General features: G+C 37.6%; 3 protein-coding genes across 9 annotated transcripts; 1 reads left to right on the top strand and 2 right to left on the bottom strand.

Annotated features, from left to right (window-relative positions):
• Nucleotides 1-68: 68 nt before the first annotated feature.
• LOC125213441 (GRF1-interacting factor 2-like) lies at nucleotides 69-2,899 on the bottom strand. Its single transcript, XM_048113996.2, has 4 exons — nucleotides 2,613-2,899; nucleotides 2,003-2,079; nucleotides 789-873; nucleotides 69-659 (listed from the first exon to the last, which is right to left on the bottom strand). Exons 1-4 carry the CDS (start codon nucleotides 2,691-2,693, stop codon nucleotides 327-329), a joined length of 576 nt encoding a protein of 191 aa, XP_047969953.2. The 5' UTR covers nucleotides 2,694-2,899; the 3' UTR covers nucleotides 69-326.
• Nucleotides 2,900-3,074: 175 nt separating this feature from the next.
• On the top strand, nucleotides 3,075-13,433 carry LOC125213399 (DNA mismatch repair protein MutS, type 2). Of its 7 annotated transcripts, none has more exons than XR_016136824.1 (23): nucleotides 3,075-3,432; nucleotides 3,878-4,003; nucleotides 4,243-4,410; nucleotides 4,500-4,583; nucleotides 4,664-4,714; nucleotides 4,891-4,947; nucleotides 5,115-5,197; nucleotides 5,682-5,811; nucleotides 5,895-5,954; nucleotides 6,375-6,611; nucleotides 7,268-7,345; nucleotides 7,432-7,579; nucleotides 7,739-7,866; nucleotides 8,072-8,119; nucleotides 8,295-8,425; nucleotides 8,497-8,579; nucleotides 8,809-8,912; nucleotides 9,359-9,429; nucleotides 9,721-10,028; nucleotides 10,214-10,426; nucleotides 11,006-11,220; nucleotides 11,405-11,728; nucleotides 11,811-13,433. XR_016136824.1 is itself a non-coding variant. In XM_048113916.2 (20 exons), the coding sequence occupies exons 1-20, from the start codon at nucleotides 3,139-3,141 to the stop codon at nucleotides 10,372-10,374; spliced, it is 2,550 nt and encodes an 849-aa protein (XP_047969873.2). In that variant the 5' UTR covers nucleotides 3,075-3,138; the 3' UTR covers nucleotides 10,375-10,648. The 7 variants fall into 7 exon arrangements, 1 of the variants encoding a protein (XP_047969873.2); XR_016136822.1 differs by having other exon boundaries at nucleotides 11,006-11,321; XR_016136823.1 differs by having other exon boundaries at nucleotides 11,006-11,336; nucleotides 11,458-11,728.
• LOC125209188 (uncharacterized) lies at nucleotides 10,825-14,634 on the bottom strand. The gene is made up of 2 exons (XM_048108797.2): nucleotides 11,444-14,634; nucleotides 10,825-11,307 (listed from the first exon to the last, which is right to left on the bottom strand). The coding sequence occupies exons 1-2, from the start codon at nucleotides 14,565-14,567 to the stop codon at nucleotides 10,979-10,981; spliced, it is 3,453 nt and encodes a 1,150-aa protein (XP_047964754.2). The 5' UTR covers nucleotides 14,568-14,634; the 3' UTR covers nucleotides 10,825-10,978.
• Nucleotides 14,635-18,656: the final 4,022 nt, after the last annotated feature.

The following is an 18,656-nucleotide window of genomic DNA, read 5'->3' as shown; positions in this document are numbered from 1 at the left end:
GTGTTTGATTTATTTTCTGAAAATGTGTAGCCTACATAATGTGCTACCAAATGGAGTTCCAGATCAACTTCAGTGTAACACAAACATTCATTTGATATAGTGCAGACATGAAAACTGGAGATCTATGTCTAGCTATGTAACTCGTGCCCGTCTTACAATGCCTCAGACGTTTTGAAAACCATCATTCTACAACATCTAAACCTAAATAATTTGTAGTAATATCAAAACATTCATCTTAACTATTTCGGTTCATACTTAACCGTGGAAAGGTACTACTACTGAGCTGGATACAGCCATCATGGAAAGGGAAGCAAGCCTTAAAAGTATCATTCTCGGCCATCTGCAGGTCCAAAATTGGTGTTTCCTTGGTTATCACCGGAGACACCCTCCAGCATGCCTGACTGGCTTCCTGGAAAACCCATTGAACCGCTCGGACCTGGCTGCCCAGGTAGTTGCAAGCCGTTGGGCCCTCCTCCAAGACCGAAATGGGCAGGAAGTTGCTGCTGGAACTGGAGCATCTGATTCTGCTGGTCCTGAGGCCGGAGAGCATTGAGCTGAAAGGGTGACTTCGCAACAGGAGCACCAGGTTGCTGCATTATTGGAGTATGGCTTTGCAGTCCTGAGGCGGTTCCTTGGGTTGCGACTAAACTATTAGGAAGCTGCATGAGAATATCATTTCATTAGGAGAAGTATTGTGTGTCTAACCAGCACTGGAGGAATATACTTGGGTTACCGTTGCTGGTATAAACATAATATCCAGTAGATTCATAATAAAACGATAGATGAACCTGTGAAGGCATTCCGGATCCTGGAGGCTGCGCATCAGCAATAGCAGCTAAATACATTAAATTCTTCTGAAGGATAGCTTGGTACCTGAAACATTTAACATGATTGAGGATCAAGGGTACATTTGGCTTCATTGTTCGACTCTATTTGCATTCTTGAAACATACTTCCAGAGTAACACATCACTATTCCCAACTTATCCTTCAAACACATCACAGTTTTACTAGGAAAATTTCAGCTTCACATCACCCTTTCCAGCTTATCGTCAAACACATTCCGCCACAACTGAAATTAATCCAACATAGACTAAAGGTCTCTGGGTAAATATTGGGATTTCCGTGTTGCATAGCAGCCACAGGAAGTAAATCCAATATTCATACATTGAAAAAATGCCAATAGAGTAACGAGAATTCTAGATGTTCTGGATATGACTGCTCCGATATCCACAGAAGAACATGCTAGTGTTTAACAAAAAAGACTAAACATAGCTCTACCACAAGTTACAATACCACAGCTCAAACACGTGCATGAAAGTGTCCCGGACATTAAAAATGCACGCTACAATTTTGACAAACTCTAACGATGCCTAATTATGCTTCCACATCTTAGCTCCTCTTTACTTTAAGTAGCATACTGCTCTCAATTATAACCTTTGAAGTTTGAGATTCCTTTTGAGCGTTTACTAATCAACATTGCACACGAGGGCAAGGCCATTTTGGTAAAGTGAATATTAAGTGATATACTAGCAACAAGTACTCACTATATAGCAACATCAGGAAATAAAGGTAAGGATATAACACTGAAGAAACACTACTGAAAAGTCAAAAATATAGTCTGAAATTTATAATTTCAGAAAAAAATACCATTTTATTCATAGTTGGGATGGATATAGTTTTTCATCTTTGTGCATCACATTCACATATCGGGAAACTGTAAGTTCTGATATTAGCTTTATTTTCTTTGAGACAATTCAAAACCAAAATTGAAAGAGCTTTTGTTAGTTAGGCAACAACTCATAGCTTAAATGCAACAAATGAGTTCTTCAGCTTGTCCACACCATTTAAGAAGTCGTTTCAGAAACATTGTACTTGGAAACAAAGGATAAAGTTAAGTGATGACAAAAGTGCTGCAAACAATGACAATGGTAAAGATAAACAATCTATATACATGATATCAATTAAACAAACCACTGGCAAACAAGAAGAAATGCGACTCACCTAGCGCACTCTGCTATTTTCCCCATATTCTGATTCTCCAGTATCGCCACAATAAGATTTTTGTTCTCATCCAAATACTGCATCAAGCATAATGATGATGGATACATTAAATCTTCCAATAAGTCGTTCAAATCCACGAACAACTAGTAAATCTTTGCTGTACTAGATAAGCCAACAAGCAAACAAAGCTACACCACACCTATAATGGTTCTTGTTTTGGAAAAGTTACAAAAAGCACAAATCAAAGAAAGCAAAAGTTGGCAAAAATCAAAACCTTTACAAACAATGCATCATAAGAAATCCAAGACCAACATTAATGGATGCACAAACACTTACATATTGGTGTTGGTTATGCATTTATTACTGTTGAAATGCATTTATGATACATTTTAATGCCAGTAATCCAATTAGCACGAATTTAAGTTGGAACATAGTAGACGATAAAAAAAACCCCTATAAATGGAAATCCACAAAATCCTATAAATGCGTCATCCACACTCAGACAGCAGAACTTTTCTATTACGCTTCGATTTGTGAACACATACACAATGGATACAAGCCTTTTAAACGCTTATGCAACTAGTTGTACTCCCAGCAGTGAGAGGTGTACCTTCTGAATCTGCTCGGTGGAGACGACATTGATCGCCGCCGGTGAAGCTTGATTCATTGTCTGCGGCGCCTGTTGCTGCATTTCTCAGCAATTTAAGCTGAACCCTTCCTAATTCCCTCGATAATTAACCTTAAAATTGGGTATTCGGGAGCAATGAAATCGAAAAATTTCTGATTTAGCCGAAGACGAAAGAGTATTTCGAAATTGAATTCTAAATTAGGCTACTATACTATTTTTATGCGCAGCTTGCTATTCTTCTTCCTCTTCAACCTATTTTATCCGATTTCATAAATTATTTCTTTTCCTGAAAAATTGATAAGTACAAAAAAAGAAAGTTATGGGGAGTCAAGCCTAGTTTCTTTTTTTTATGAGGGATTAAAAAATATCAGCAAAAATAAGGGACCAAAAAGAAATTACAAACAGAAAGAGAGGCGAAGAAGAAAGCTTTTTCTCCATTTTCAGCCTAATCCGAAAATCTTTTCCCTCCATTTATCCAAAGGCATTCATTGCCATCTACACACGCGCCATGCCTTCACTCCCCTTTCTTCACAACTTCTACCGCTCTCCTTTTCGCGCAACAGCTCTCGGAATCTCCACCACCACGGCGACTGCTAAATTCGTTCAATTTCAGCTCCGCATAGCTCCTTTTAATTTCCGCGGCAAGGCTTTGATAGCAGCGGCTGCTTCCCGAGGCAGTAGTGTGAACGGCGACGATCATCCGTCTATTGTTCTGGACAGCCTCAGAGTTCTGCAGTGGGATCAGCTCTGTGATTGCGTGGCTTCATTCGCCGGCACGACGCTTGGCAAACAAGCCACCAAGGTGAGTGAGTATGCATATCAATATCTTTATCCGCTTGTATTTGTTTGTTTTTATTCATAATTGAATGTAAAATGATCGTGTTTGTATCAATAATTTTTATTACTGCCGAGTAGTTTAATTTAGCATCAGAGTCAGGTTAATCAAATTCCTTTCTGATCCGTGTTATTTAAGTGCATGATTCATTTGAACCTAATTGGTAGCTTCTGTAGTCAGGGGCGGAGATAGGATCTTAAGAATGGGACATACTCCGCATGTATTTAGAAACAGGTTTGGAAGGCAAAGTTACAATATCAATATGTAAATGTTACATGGGAAAGGATGTAATATTACTTGTTGCACAGCTACGAAAAATTCAAACAAGCAAAGATAGCTTGATGATAGCTTGAGTGTTTAGTTAGCTTTTTTTTTGTTTGTTCAGTACATTTGTTATTTTTTGCATGTGCAGGACCAGTTATGGAATTTGAATAAAACTTATCAACGTAGCATAAGGCTCCTAGAAGAGACCAAAGCAGCTGTGGAGATGCATAAATATGGAGCCATGACAGATTTTACTGGCATTGATGTTGCTTTGGTATGGTAATTCTGTACTTTATGATGCATCAGTTAAAATAATTTGCCGTGCGTGAAATATGCTATATCGGGCACTATAGAAATACGAGTGTGATACATTATAAATGATTGATAGTCCTATTTAATTCCTTGACTATTCTTTCTTTTTTTCAGAAGAAAGATGGAATGAAATCCTTTTTCATTCACCTTTCTTCGTAAATGGAATACAAAACATGTTAATTGATCCTCTTTTATTTGAAGGTTGAAACTGGCATAAAATGTGCTCGTAGAGGTTTTCCCGTGAGTGGGAGTGAAGCAATGGCTCTTGTAGTTCTTCTACGACTTGCAGAAACACTACAATTCAATGTCAAAGCTGCAATAAAGGAAGATTCAGATTGGTTTGTGAGGTTTATGCCTCTATCAGAATTGGTACCATAATTGTTGGAGTGACAGAATTGCATTTTCAATTGTTTGCCTAATGGTATGGAATTATGCCTTATTGAGCAGTTATGTTGCAGATTACGGAACTTGTTATCAGTCAGTCGTTGATTAAGTTTATAGAGCAACTTGTAGATGAAGATGGCTCAGTAAAAGATTCTGCGGTTGGTCAATATTGCATTTACATTCACCAATTTGGCATCTAGTTCGCCTTCTGGTTGATCATGAAGTTTTCCCGTTTCAGAGTTCAAACTTGCGGCAATCACGTGATCGAGTGCGGCTTCTTGAGAAAAAGGTAAAGTTATGTACTACTATATCTTAAGCAGTGATAACACTTAAAGTTGATGGAATATGTTGAGTGATATTTGGCTTGGGATATGGAGTATTGGTTCTATTGTTGTGTGTATGAATCTAGTGAAGTCTATTTAAGGGTGACCAATTCATAATTTTTTTAATATTTCCATCATTCAGTTATACCTGTTGATGGAAAACGTGATCAGAAATGAAGCAAAAGAAACGCCTACTCTGGTAACATACTCCTTCTGGAAAATGTACTTGTGATGTACAGTTGTTTACTTCATCTTTTGCACCAACTCCGCATAGCTTCTTATAGATGTAAAATAGTGAGAGTGAAACCTTTTCATATGTAGATTCTAATATATTTGAACTTTTATTGTAAATTTGTGACTGCATAGGAAATATGTAATATTGATGGCAGATGGTGCATAAGCTCAGTTGCTGCAAGGAGTCTAAATATTGAGGGATTATTGTTGGCAAGGTGCGATGACTTCTTTCAATATTTTAACTCCACAGTCTACGAGATGAACACTGATGATTAGTTTGCCAATAGCTGACCTTTTATCGTTATTCTTGCCTTTAAAGTTATGACATTCAGACATTGTAACACAAATATTAAAAGATAAGAGACATGTTTGATCCAGTTGTGCAGACATTGTAACTTTTTTCGGGAGATTTGTAGAATTTTATCTTTTTGTTACATCATAATTATTGATTAAGGCATTACGTCGAATTTGAGACAGCAGTTTAAGTGAGTTTCATGTCAAACTACCCCATTGATTTCCATTTAAGCATAAAACTTTCAGTTTCAGATAGTAATTTTTTTGGTTACTACTACAATTTAATTTATCAATTAAACATAGTTATGTATTAAAAGAGTCACAAAATTTTCGAAGACGTAGTACACTACAATCTGCTTTGTTTTTCCACTACGAACTCATGTGAGAAATAATACATTACTATAGTGGTGCAGGTGCAGGTGCAGGAAACATCATTGAGCCTCTCTCTGCTGTTCCACTTAATGATGAGCTGCAGCAAGCAAGAGATTCTGTTGCAAAGGCAGAGCAGGAGGTTCTTCTAAAGATAACAAAGAAGGTTCTGACAAATTTCTTGAGCTACTGCACTTTTCTTGTATATATGTACTTCAAACCTAATCTTATTTTCTATTTCTTGTACAGATGCAAATAGATTTGAATGACATTGAAAATATATTCAACAGCATTATTAAGATAGACACGGTATGTCAAGGAACTTAGTTCTGGGTTGTAAGTTGCATTGTCGTGAGTACTATTGATTATTTATAGCCCTCTCTCTTGTGGAAACTACTTTTATTCTTCTTACTAGCCCATAAGAAATGCTGTTTTCCCACAATGATTATTGCCTGCATAAATTACTTATTACAGTTAGTAATATTTAAATTGTGAAATTAGTTCTATCAGCTGACCGAACTGATTTTCTACATAGTGTTTTGCAAGGAATATTGCCATTTAATTGTTGATGACTGGAAAAGCATAACTTATATGTGCCATAGAGATCCATAAATGGGGATAATTTCTTTATTAGCATAATGCTACTTATGTCCATTATGTGCGTGCGTGTATAATATCTATGCATACATGCTCGAAATATTGTATTTATATATTTATAATGTGATACAGATTAATGCTAGAGCAAAGTACAGTCTTTCCTTTGAGGGTGCATGTCCTGATTTATATCTGGTAAAAGATAAAGATAGAGCTATTAATGCTGAAACCCCAGCAGAGGAGGAAATTTTATTGGAACAAACTAGGAGGACGTGGATTATGTATCTGCCTAAAGCTCACCATCCGTTATTGCTTCAGAAGCATCGTCACAGTTTACAGATGGCCATGAAAGATCTCAGTAATGCAAATGCTGTACGTTATGCTTCATTTATATTCATGTCTCTTCATACAATCGTACTTCAGGTATATATGTATAGGACTTGAAGAGAACAATCCTTAAAAACATTATCTCGTTTGATTTTACTTGCATGCTACATGGATGGTTAAGTGTTAACATGTGATTTTTACAAGGTTCACTACCACACATAGCTTCTTTCTGTTCCTTTGTTTTTCTAAGTTTTGGATCGGGATGTAGGGGCAAGTGAAGGAAGAATGACCCATATTGTGACATTGTCTTGTTGGGTAAATATAGAGCTCCTTCGGTGGTAATGAGCCTAAAGAGAATGTTTTAAGTGACGGAGCCTGAATTTATTAACTGTATGACATGGCATGTGCTTTTATCATGTGACTTTGCAAATGGCTGATAAGACAGTTACATGTGTCAAACTTGCTGTAGAGGATCTAGCTTCAGGAGCTACTATTAGCATGACAAATACTGCGAGAAATCATCTTGATGGCCCGTTTGCTAGTTACATCTTCACTTGGTGCTATATTTTTCTCCTTGTTAGTAATCGTTAGGGTACAGTAGAGCTTTCCCTTTAGTGGCATACTCAATACAATCTTTGTATTAGGGTTTAGGGTATGATTTGAGATCTATAAGTTCCCTTATAGTCATATGCTTTTTCCAGGAGATCAGGAGAAGGAAACAGCTTGGAGGATCTGCAAAGTTTAAAGAAGATTTGAATGTATCGGCTTTGGAAATGCAGGCAAAACCTTCACAGAAAAATACCCTGCTGTTTCAAGCATAGCTAGCAGGAGTATAGCTTTTGTGATCTCTAAATTGTTATTTCAGGTTGCTAAGTTGAAGCAAGTTCGTCCAGTCCCTTTCGATATATTGATATCACAGAAAACTAGAGTTCTGATTATAACTGGCCCCAACACCGGAGGCAAAACCATTTGCCTGAAAACAGTTGGATTGGCTGCTATGATGGCAAAATCAGGTATGTCAATGTTTTATGTAACTTTTACTTTTTATTATATTGATCTAATCTAATGATTATCATATACCAAAGTACCAAATATATAGCTGATGATTTGTTTTACTTATTGTGTTTTATCTCCTAATATGTGCTGATGCTATCAAGGTCAATGACATGTAGGTCTATATGTTTTGGCTTCAGAAGGGGCAAAAGTTCCCTGGTTTGACTATGTACTTGCTGATATTGGTGATGAACAGTCTCTATCTCAATCTTTATCTACCTTCTCTGGCCATCTAAAACAAATTAGTGTAAGTTGGCAACATAACTTCTTTTGTGTCTCATGTAACTGGATCCTTAGATCAATAACACTCAACTGGATCAGTACTTTGTTATGAGATGTACTGTACTCTATTTATTATATTCGTGCTCATAAAACTTAATGAATTCTAACTGCTTTCCTGATTTGTTCCCTTGTTGAAACTCATTTTTTAACTCCTACTTTGAACCTTGCAGGAAATCAAGGGTCTATCTACCAGTCTGTCATTGGTGCTCTTGGATGAAGTATGGAATTTAAATTATACACTCTTCAGTTCATGTGTTGAAAATCAGTTGACATATTTTTTATTAGAAAATATCAAATAAAAACAAGTGAGCCATGATGGACTTTTTTTTTTTTTAAAAAAAAGCATGCTGATAGTATACCAATTAATTAGTATTTTCTATCAACATTTTTTAGGTAGGTGCAGGGACAAATCCTCTCGAGGGAGCTGCCCTGGGGATGTCACTGCTGGAATCTTTTGCTGATTCTGGGGCCTTGTTGACAGTTGCATCTACACATCATGGAGAACTCAAAAGTCTTAAATACAGGTAACTTATGTCAAAATGAAAAATGACACATGACTGTAGCCAATTAACACTTGTTTTTTCACCTATGACAGCAATAATGCCTTTGAAAATGCCTGCATGGAGTTTGATGAAGTGGAGTTGAAACCTACATACAGGATCCTCTGGGGAGTTCCAGGTTTGAAATATCTACTGTTTGTTGGCCTAGTGAGATGCTATGCTCAAATTTGAACTCTGGTACACAATATGATATTCATCTTGCTCCTAGGCCACTTATTTCTTCCCTCTCCTATTTTGTTTTGGTTGTATTAGCAATAAACATCCAGTATCAACCGCTAATTCTTGTTCCTGCTTTCTACATTTACATTCCGAAGCTCTTTGATACACTTAATTTGCATCAATTTTAGGACGGTCAAATGCTATCAATATTGCTGAGAGGCTCGGACTGCCTGTTGAAATTTTGAGTAATGCGCGCAAACTGTATGGAGCAGCTAGTGCAGAAATAAATGAGGTATTTGGATTTGGTTTAATGAACACTTCAATACTGGTTGCCTATAGAGAGGGGCACGGAATCTCCCAACAAATATACGAGTTTCAGTCTTCAATAGATCACGAATTCTCATATCAATCTATGACATTTCAACTTCAGAGATTTCAATGATTTGTTGAGGAGTTGTTTCTTGAGTTCTTTACAGCTATGCAACTCTATGTCTTTTCCTGGTCACTGTTATTATCCTTTCCCGAAATAAACTAGTTAATTTCCCAGGAAGGTGATATCCTGACTCTGTCAACTTCGCCAAGATTGACTTTATTACAACTCTGATAAATAAATAGATAATAGTTTGAATGTCCATAGATCTAGATTTTGTTGTGCTTCAAGTAAATAACTTGTGATTCATATATACTAGTTTGTCAAACACATTCAATCTAGCAAATTCATTTCCAATTTTAGTGCAGGTAATAATGGATATGGAAAGATTCAAGCAGGATTATCATGAAAAAGTTCATGAATCACAGCACTATCTGAGGTGAGAAGCTTTTTACTATGACAAGATAGTTTTGTGGTTTGGTTAGTGTGGCGATTTGACATATTACTGGCAAATTCAGCACTGAATATAGTGTTAAGGCCTAAGGGAAAATGTGCTGGGATTAATTTCACTTACTGTCTAATGATCTTAATGGTAACTGGTAGATGGTAGGAATACTTCCTTCCCAAACTCACCTTATGTACAAAGCAAGTTTGCTAGAACTACGCTTGAGCTGGGCATTTTTGTTGAACTGGTGGCTGGTGCAGAAATGATTCCTTGTTTTGGGTTCAGGATCTCAAAGAAACTCTACCAGAGTCTACTGTTGACTAGAAACAGAGTCACAGAACATAGGATGATGGAAAAACAAAGAATGGTGCAAGAAATATCCAAGATGGCTGCTTCAGCACGTTCCACCATGCACAAGAATCTGCGAGAATCTCGATCACGTCCTACTCCACTGCTCAAACAAACAAAAACAGAGATGGATAAGCATGCTTCAAATATTGTTAATCAACATGCTGCTGCTACAGGTGAAAATAGAACTTGTGTGGCTACTGAGTCTTCCGAGCCTGTGGATAATACCAAGCAGTCAATTACAGGTAATCAATTTCAAAACACAGGTCCAATCTTTTAATTACACCACCACTCTGCGCCAAAGTCAGGTGCCTTGCTTGTTTAATTAGGCCTTGCTTGTTGAACCAGGGGAGTGCCCAAGACATCCCCATCTTAAGTAACTATTTCTTACAGTGTTCCATTTTCTTTTTGTGTTTGTTTCACATTGCAGAGAAGAAGCTTAAACTTCCAAAGGCTGGTGACATGGTGAATGTTCCTTCGCTCAACAAAAAAGCTGCAGTGTTGGAAGTGGATCTATCTAAAGAAGAAGTAGTAGTTCAAGCTGGTTTCTTGAAGGTTAAACTGAAGCTCGCTGATATTGTGCCCTGCTAGCCTTTGTTTCCTTTCTCCTCCAGAAGATAGACATACTCAATGAACTACTACTGTTAGATTTCTTTTCTTTTTCTGTTTATTTATCGTAGCTACGTTTAATCTGCTGGAAGAGATGTAGTTTTGCTGCTGGATATATGATATTTCTAGTGTATAAATGTTAGTATCTGTCCAATTGGTAAATTGTTGTATATACAATGCATGTGCATTAATGGGTAGCACATTTTTGGCATAATAAAGTGCACATGTTTTGGGCCTTTTGGCTATACCTTTTTCATATTTTTGGTGCAGCACAAGAGCTTAAGCAAGTACTACTAAACAGTAATAGCATGTTTGGTACATTTTTGTTCATAGAATTCCATCCCTAGATGAGTAATCCACCCTACCAAATATGCACTAAGTATATTTTAGGAAGTAATCCCCTTTCTAGCAAACATTCCAAGTACATTCATATAAAACTGGTAATGGTATCTTGTGGCTTGATTTTATTTATCATCTAGAACTTTACAGGTTATCAGATAAAAATACCAACTGTGTCATTGCAACAGAATTCCTTGGCAAATGTTTACATGGAGATCTAATCTATGAGGGAATTCTCACATTCACCTCAATTTTTTTTTTTAAATTTAAGCAGAGAACTCACTACATCTCTCATTGAGGGCCTGATATCTGGAACCATTTCAGTGCATTTTAAAGCAAGATCCACCATCTCCAGTACTTCTTGCTGGTCCTCTCTCTCCCAGTGCATGATTTCTTCATCCAAGAAATCGACGTGAGGGTTGTAACCATGTAGTGTCGTCCTTACCCATGAGACAATATCTAAGCCCTCATCAAAGCTGGGATCCACAGGTAATTTTCTGCAAAGAAGCTCCAGCAGAATTACCCCATAGCTGTATACATCACATTTATCCGTCAACTTTGATGAGTATGCATTCTCTGAAACGAAAACAGTAAGGCTTTATGAGGTTAGATTCTTGACAAAAACTCTTGATTTCTGAACATGTTGTAACTGTTGAAATCCACGTGATTGTAGCATAGAATATCTGAAAGGTAAAGGTTAGCTGATTCTTACCTGGTGCTATATAGCCAAGTGTTCCAACAATTGTAGAATCTGTTTCGTCTTCTTCAACATCTGAATCCAGTTTCGCTGTCCCAAAATCTCCAATCTTCGGTTCAAATTCTGAGTCCAGCAGTACATTGTCTGATTTGATATCTCTGTGAATGATTGGAGGCACACAATCATGGTGAAGATACGACAAACCTTGAGCTATTCCAAGAGCTATACGGCATCGTTGCTCCCAGGTCAAAGCTACCCGAGGCAACCTCTTGTGCAGCAGATGATAGAGAGTACCTTCAGGCATGTATTCTGTAACTATGTATCCACATCCATTCCTGATGCTGTATCCTCCCATTCTAAGTATATTTCTATGCCTGACCAGGTTCAAAATTCTCATCTCCGTGTTGGATTTTGCCTCAGTTAGATCCACCTTCTTAATTGCCCAGTGCTTTTTTGATTTCATCGATTGTGCTCTATAAACAGTTCCATGCTTGCCTCTTCCAATCACATATTTATCACTCCAACCTTCAGTTCCACGAAGAATGTCAACAAATTTCAGATCATCTGGTAAGTCTTCGTAGCTCGATTGATCGTGCAACAGCGACTGTTCAGGAGTTGATGGGGTATGGTGCCAAAAACGAGTTACTAACACGTACATGGCAGCAAGAAGGCATGCTGTCAAGAAAAATGATCCGGTTATAATACCAGCAAGGAGGCCTCGATGTACTTTCTTGTGACTTCTGCAGTTGCCGCCATTTATGGATGCTAGGCAGAGTCTTGGATTTCCGTCAGATGTTCTGGGTTGCTCCAATGGCTTTGCCCAAGCATCAGGAATTTGGCCAGAGAGTTGATTATATGATATGTTCAGAACTTGAAGTGATCCCATATCATTTGCCACTGATGGTATCTCGCCTGAGAAATCGTTGCTTGAGATATCAAGAATCTCCAAGTTTTTGAGATTGCCAATGCATCTGGGTATTTCTCCAGAAAACTTGTTTGTACTGAGGTTCAGACTCTTGAGATCTGTATTAAGATTGCAAGGAAAATGACCCTCGAGCAAATTGTCCCCAAGCTGCAGCACTCGCAGTTTTTGTCCACTCGCAGAAGTGTTGGGAATCATGCCTGTCAGTTTGTTGTCTTGAAACTGAATGATTGACAGTGATGATGAAGAAAGGATCTCAGACGGGACACCTCCCTCAAGGTCATTCTTGCTGAGGTCTAGCATGTCTATTTTTGGACAACGACTCAGCTCGGGAGGAATTTCTCCTGTCAATCTGTTTGAAGAAATATTCATTTCTACCAGATTTTGAAGTCCCCCAAATTCCTTAGGTATTGAGCCTGAAAACTTATTGTCTGAAAGATCAACAGTTGAGAGATTGCTCCAGGAACCAAAGACTGTTGGGATAGGTCCTTCAAACATGTTTCCTCGAATATTAAAATATTCAATGCTGGATGAATTTTCCAGCTCATTTGGTATGCTTCCTTGCAAGCTATTGTTGTCAAGAGACAATCTAATTAGAGACTTACATTTGATGATTTCTGTGGGGAAACCGCCTACAAATTTGTTGTTGCCAAGGGTGTAACGTTGAAGACGGTTGCCAGAACATGCAGCACGTGGAAGTTCTCCCGTGAACTGATTTCCTGTAAGATCCAAGATAACCAAACCAGGAACGAGATTCTTGCCCAGATCTGATGGAATCACCCCTTCTAATTTGTTTACAGCCAAATTAAGAGTTGTAAGGTTGGTCAACTTGGTAATACCAGGTGGTACTCTGCCTGTCATGCTGTTGTTGTAAACGCTGAACACTTGAAGAGAGATCAAACTCCCTACACAATCCGGTATAGGACCCTCAATATGATTGTGATTCAGCATGAGAAACACCAAACTCCGGAGACCACATAACTCAGGAGGAAGAATTCCACTGATGTTGTTTTCGCGCAAAACAACATCTGTTAGAGAAGTGCAGTTTCCAATTCCCTGAGGTATAGGACCACTGAGCCTATTTTTTAATAGATTCATGAACCGCAAATTTCTGAGATAAGAAACTGAAGCTGGAATAGGACCAGTCAAGACGTTTTCTGATAAGTCGAGGCGAGTAAGCTTATCACATTGCCTGATATCTTCAGGAATGCTCCCATTGAACTTGTTTACAAAAAGCAAGAGGCTCGTTATATTCCTGAGACTCCAGACGGACATAGGAATTTGCCCTTCAAAGTTGTTTCGAGCAAGGGACAGTTGGTCAAGTTGCATCAGCCCCGTGAAGATATCCTGCTCCATTACTCCTCCAAGCTTGTTCCTAGATACATCCAGGAATTGGAGATCCCGACAGTTGCTTATGGACGGTGGCAAGGAGCCATGGAATGAATTGTTTCGCAGAAGCAGTTCAACAAGTGGGCATCTTGATGGAAATTTAGGTAACGTACCGTTGAATTGATTCAAATCCAAATAGAGATACTTCAAATTCAGAACTGAAAACAGCTCACTTGGAACTTCACCGCTCAATGAGCTCGCGCTCAACGCAAGATATTCAAGACGTTTGCATTTGCCTACCTCGGGTGGAATCGTGCCAGATAGCTTGTTCCCGCCCAAGTCGAGCGCCAGAAGCTTGCCTGGCTTGAAAACGTCAGGTGGAATTGGTCCTGACAGGTGATTGTTGTTGAGATTAACATCGATGAGCTGACTGCAGTTTCCAAGCACAGTAGGAACGCTTCCACTGAAATTGTTGCTGCTGAGATCAACAAGGACCAGATCAGAAACCCCACACAGCAACGAATACGAATCTTCTAGAACCCCAGTGAGCCCTAACCCCTTCAGCTCCAACTTTTCCACTCGAAAATCTGTTTCATTTGAGTAGCAAGAAACACCAGGCCAGCTGCAGTGAGCAGAAGCTGAGGTGGTCGGGTTCCATTGCAGGAGAGACTTCGAGGCCTCCGGCAGACTGTCTCGGAACCGGAGAAGCTGCAGCGCAGCTTGAGGCTGCGAAGCAGATGGGAGTGGGACAAGAAACAGAACATAACCAAGAATCACAATAAACATATCGGGTAAGCTTGTTTGGATCAGTAGGTGATTTTGGATTCGAGTGATATCGGATTTTGTGTGTGTTTGGTTTTGGCAAAAATGGTCATGGACATGGATCATGTGATGAAATACCAGTGTGCCTAAACATGTGTGATTTGTTTGTTTTTGTATATTTTAGAAGGAGATCTTTGAGTTGAAGAAATGGGGATATGTTTGTCTGAGGTGAAATGATTCTAAAGTGGTGTTGGTCCAAGAAGAGCTGCTGAGTGACAACAGCTCTCATTATTTTTTTAAGGTAACAGTTTTCCACCATACTATTTGTCTATTTTTTTAAGCTGCGCATGTGCTTATCGTTTTACTATAATTTTGTGGTAACGTCCAACTTTTTTGGCATATTGTGATTTATAATGGATGGGGGGTGGGTGATGGGGTTTAGTTTAGAATATGAAGGAAATTCCATAGACTAGTGCTCGATTCGTGAGATAAAATAATATTGAGATATAATATGAAATATGTCAATACGAGGAGGGATGAGAAATCGTCCGACTATTTCAATCTCATCAAAATGGTGAGATCTATAAATAATCGCAAGATAAGGGTGCAATATTCACTGTAGAGCCGGGCCGACGAGCTCGGGGAGTTTGGTTGTCATGCTAACTGAACATAAGATTATAAATAAAGAGGGAAGAAGTTTTTGGTTGATTTTGACAACCGAACGACCCCCTAGTGTATAGAAAATGACTCGAAATTTAGAACTATTTTAGAAATTTATATGATATTGCGATATTTCTATAATGAAAATTGAGTGAAATATTGAAAGGGGAAATTGGGCAAACCTTATATGTAGAAGGGATATTTAAATCCCGCACTCCAACTAAATGAGAAGTACAAATATTGTTACAAATAATGTCACATTCACACTTGCTTATATTGGGTTGACGAGTGTGGTGTCACATATTGTCTAAATTCATACAGTTATAATTTTTTGGTAAATTAATCCTTTCATGAGAAACTGGAGTAAAAAGTGGTCGGTATGATTAATTAATAATGTAGGAGCTCTTATTCTTAATAATCTCTCATTAGAACACAAAAGTAAAAATATTCTATTCAAAGCTACTACTAATAAAATGAAATTCAGACAGATCTATAAATTCGGAATATCACGAAAGGCGACTTCATAGATTTCTACAAAGCTTAGGTTGTGAGTTGAGGACCAAGTTTTTTACAGACTCTTTTGCCATTTTTTTCTTGTTCTGGTTTTCATATATAAATGACATTTAGATGATGACTTAGGTGAGTATATGTTTAAATTTGATGTGGCAGGTTTAGAATTAAATCTATAGAAGAGTTTATAGGATCAAATTTTGGATCTCTGGACTTTAAAATCATACTCCACCAGCATTAAAAAATATTTCATGTTGATCATGTTGAGCTAGACTTTATGGGTGTCTCACATGAGAAGATATTTGACTATTATAGGTCGGTTGGTATGAAAGCCAAAATGTCTTCATAACTGTCAAATTTTTTAAAAACTAAAATTGGGTTAGTGTTGAAAAAATGATTTTCGCGTTATAGTTAATCTTATTGTTGAAATAACCGGTATATATATTTTCATTTTCTTTCCTTCTTTTTGACATGTTCATACTAGAATAGATAACGTGGGTTTTTTTCTACTTCAGGATACAATAAAGATTCCCAAAACGAGAACTTTTTTTTACATTACAATTTCGGGAAACGATTTTAGTGTACAAATTTTTTAAAATAAAAACCACCATCGGTAAGCAAAACCACTTGAGCAGTTTGTTCAATTTTTCAAATGTGTTTCCTAAAATTGTAATGTAGAAAGAAAAATCATTTTGGGAACAATAGATTTGCGTGATAAAATAGTAATATCAAGATAGAGAATTATACGTGGACATTTCTAATCATTTAATATTATCTTTTAGCTTAACTCAAAGCCCTACATAAAACAAGGGTATGCCTCAATCTTGCCAAATTATAATGTTAAGAGCTCGTTTGATATATTGGTTGGGTTATGCACAGGTGAGATACATCACCAAGTTATTGGGGTAGTCTGCGGGCCCAAGATTAAATTAACTCATGTTTGATACGCAATGTCCATAAGTTGGCCTCCAATTTTCAGCTCTCTAATTTCCCTCGCGTTTTTCCCTCTCTAATTTCATTCTAATTTTTTACTCTCTAATTTTCCCCTCATTTTTCCCTCTAATTTTCCTCTCTAAATAGCCCTATCGGGAATCACAAGATTAAACCTTTCCTTTGCAAGATTAAACCACTAAGAAGCAATTCTTCAAACACCTACAAGGCACAAATGTGTTCCAATTAAAATCCTCAAAAAAACTCATACACTCTAGGAAACAAAAAATTACTACATCACAAGGATGAGGCGCGCTGAAGCAAGGGTGCTCTTCGCCCAATCCCTCCACCCCCCCCCCCCCCCCCCCAAAAAAAAAAAAAATTGACATTTGCCTCGAAGATAAACAGTAGCGCGCTGAATCGGAGTATATCTCACAAAATAATTTCCAAAAAACAATGCCCAGAATGACACCACCAACTTCGTCGGTCTCACCCACCACTTTGAATTCTTACCATTCCATGAAGTAATTTTGATGGAGATCGTCGGACTTCGGAAGAAGGTTTCGCAAAATGAGGCTTGAGCAAGATGGGTATGAAAGTGATATTTTTTTAAACTGAGTACGCTTCTCAATGCTATTTTTCTGAAGATATATATCATTGTATTTTATTGAAAAATCTGTCGGCCGAGTTGGGCTTTTGCAAAAAAACAAGGGCCACTATGTTATACATTTTGTTATCAAACACATGAAATGAGCAGGTATTATATATCTATAATTGGCCATATCTTGCCATCACCAACATATCAAATGAGCCCTAACCATGTTTATGTAGAGATTTGATCTCCTGGGCGTCATTAGGTGAGCGATATGTAGGCGACGGTTTACGTGGCGGTGAAATGGAATTACGGCTGCTTACGTGTCAGTAAAGGTGGAATAATGAATTTTCTATTATTTAATTTATTGTTCCTAATATTCTCTCTCAACCATGACACGCCTTCATCTCTACCAACACGCAGGTCAAAACCATCCGTTGCAGATCTTATTCTTTTTTCTCTACAAATTCCGTTCAGTTCTTCTTTTTTATTTCTCCAAATCTAATTCTCCATCAACAATACTCATAATCCAATAGTTTCATCTTCATGATTTTTTTTCTCTGAGCTGAAATTTAGCAGCACATCTAAATTTATTGATTCTCCTAAAATTTCAAAAATCACAAAATTGCAAGCTTGAGATGTAAAACCCCTTCCACTCTCTTCCTTCTCAAAATTTCAGACAAAAATTGCAGAGCGTGAGACGAAAAAATTAAAACAATTTCTTATTTCCACTTACCCCTTTTTCGATTTTGGGCATCGGGGGTTATAATTTTTGTTGATCTGATGCTAAAGCTTGAAATTAAAAGAAAATTTGATGCGGGAGCGATAAACTCCGCAGGGATGGGGAGAAGTTTTGGGAGTATCTGGAGACGAATCAAAAGAGATTCGTGGAGAATTGCCGCCACAATGAGCCATCAACGGAGGAAAAAATTACCATGTACAATGGTAGAGAGGGAGAATATAAAAAAATAATTTAAAAAAAATGTATAATTCCACTTCACCGCCACATCAACAGTCGCCTACGTATCACCTAATGACGCTCGGGAGATCAAATCTCGTTTATGTAATCCACCAATTTGTCAAAGTCCTACATAAGACAAGGGCATGTCTCAATCTTGCCAAAATTATAACTTTAATTATGTTTGTTTAACTCACCAATTTATCAAGTTAAGCCATTATTATTTAATACCATACAAATTTAGATAATTTATTTTCTATAAACAAAAACAACGAAAAAATCTTATCTCTGCATAACTTAACATGAAGCTCGTATTTCTTATTTTGTTTTATACTCCCTCCGTCCCAAGATAAGTGACTTGTATTCCTTTTTGGGGTGTCCCACTATAAGTGACCTATTTCCATTTTTAGCAAAAAGTACTTTAACTTATTTAAATACCATTCCTTAAATCCCATGCCCAAAAGAAGTAGGTCACTTATCTTGGGACGGAGGAAGTAGTATTTATATCTTTTCATATTATACCTTTCTTATCAAACGGGTACATTCTTCAAAGTAGAAAAAAAAA

This window comes from Salvia hispanica, chromosome 3 (assembly GCF_029641045.1).
Source record: "Salvia hispanica isolate PSC_SH4W2 chromosome 3, Shi_PSC_v1, whole genome shotgun sequence".
NCBI lineage: Eukaryota > Viridiplantae > Streptophyta > Magnoliopsida > Lamiales > Lamiaceae > Salvia > Salvia hispanica.
This window is presented reverse-complemented; position numbering and strand designations above follow the sequence as displayed.

Bases quoted from the DNA above. Each gene is read 5' to 3' on its own strand.
- LOC125213441 (XM_048113996.2), bottom strand. From the start codon at position 2,693: ATGCAGCAACAGGCGCCGCAGACAATGAATCAAGCTTCACCGGCGGCG. The intron at 2,080-2,612 runs GTACACCTCTCA...TGCTTGATGCAG, and splicing joins CCACCGAGCAGATTCAGAAG to TATTTGGATGAGAACAAAAA. The intron at 874-2,002 runs GTGAGTCGCATT...TAAATGTTTCAG, and splicing joins AAAATAGCAGAGTGCGCTAG to GTACCAAGCTATCCTTCAGA.
- LOC125213399 (XM_048113916.2), top strand. From the start codon at position 3,139: ATGCCTTCACTCCCCTTTCTTCACAACTTCTACCGCTCTCCTTTTCGC. The intron at 4,411-4,499 runs GTACCATAATTG...GTTATGTTGCAG, and splicing joins TTATGCCTCTATCAGAATTG to ATTACGGAACTTGTTATCAG. The intron at 5,812-5,894 runs GTTCTGACAAAT...TTTCTTGTACAG, and splicing joins TTCTAAAGATAACAAAGAAG to ATGCAAATAGATTTGAATGA.
- LOC125209188 (XM_048108797.2), bottom strand. From the start codon at position 14,567: ATGATCCATGTCCATGACCATTTTTGCCAAAACCAAACACACACAAAA. The intron at 11,308-11,443 runs GTAAGAATCAGC...TTTTCGTTTCAG, and splicing joins ACTTGGCTATATAGCACCAG to AGAATGCATACTCATCAAAG.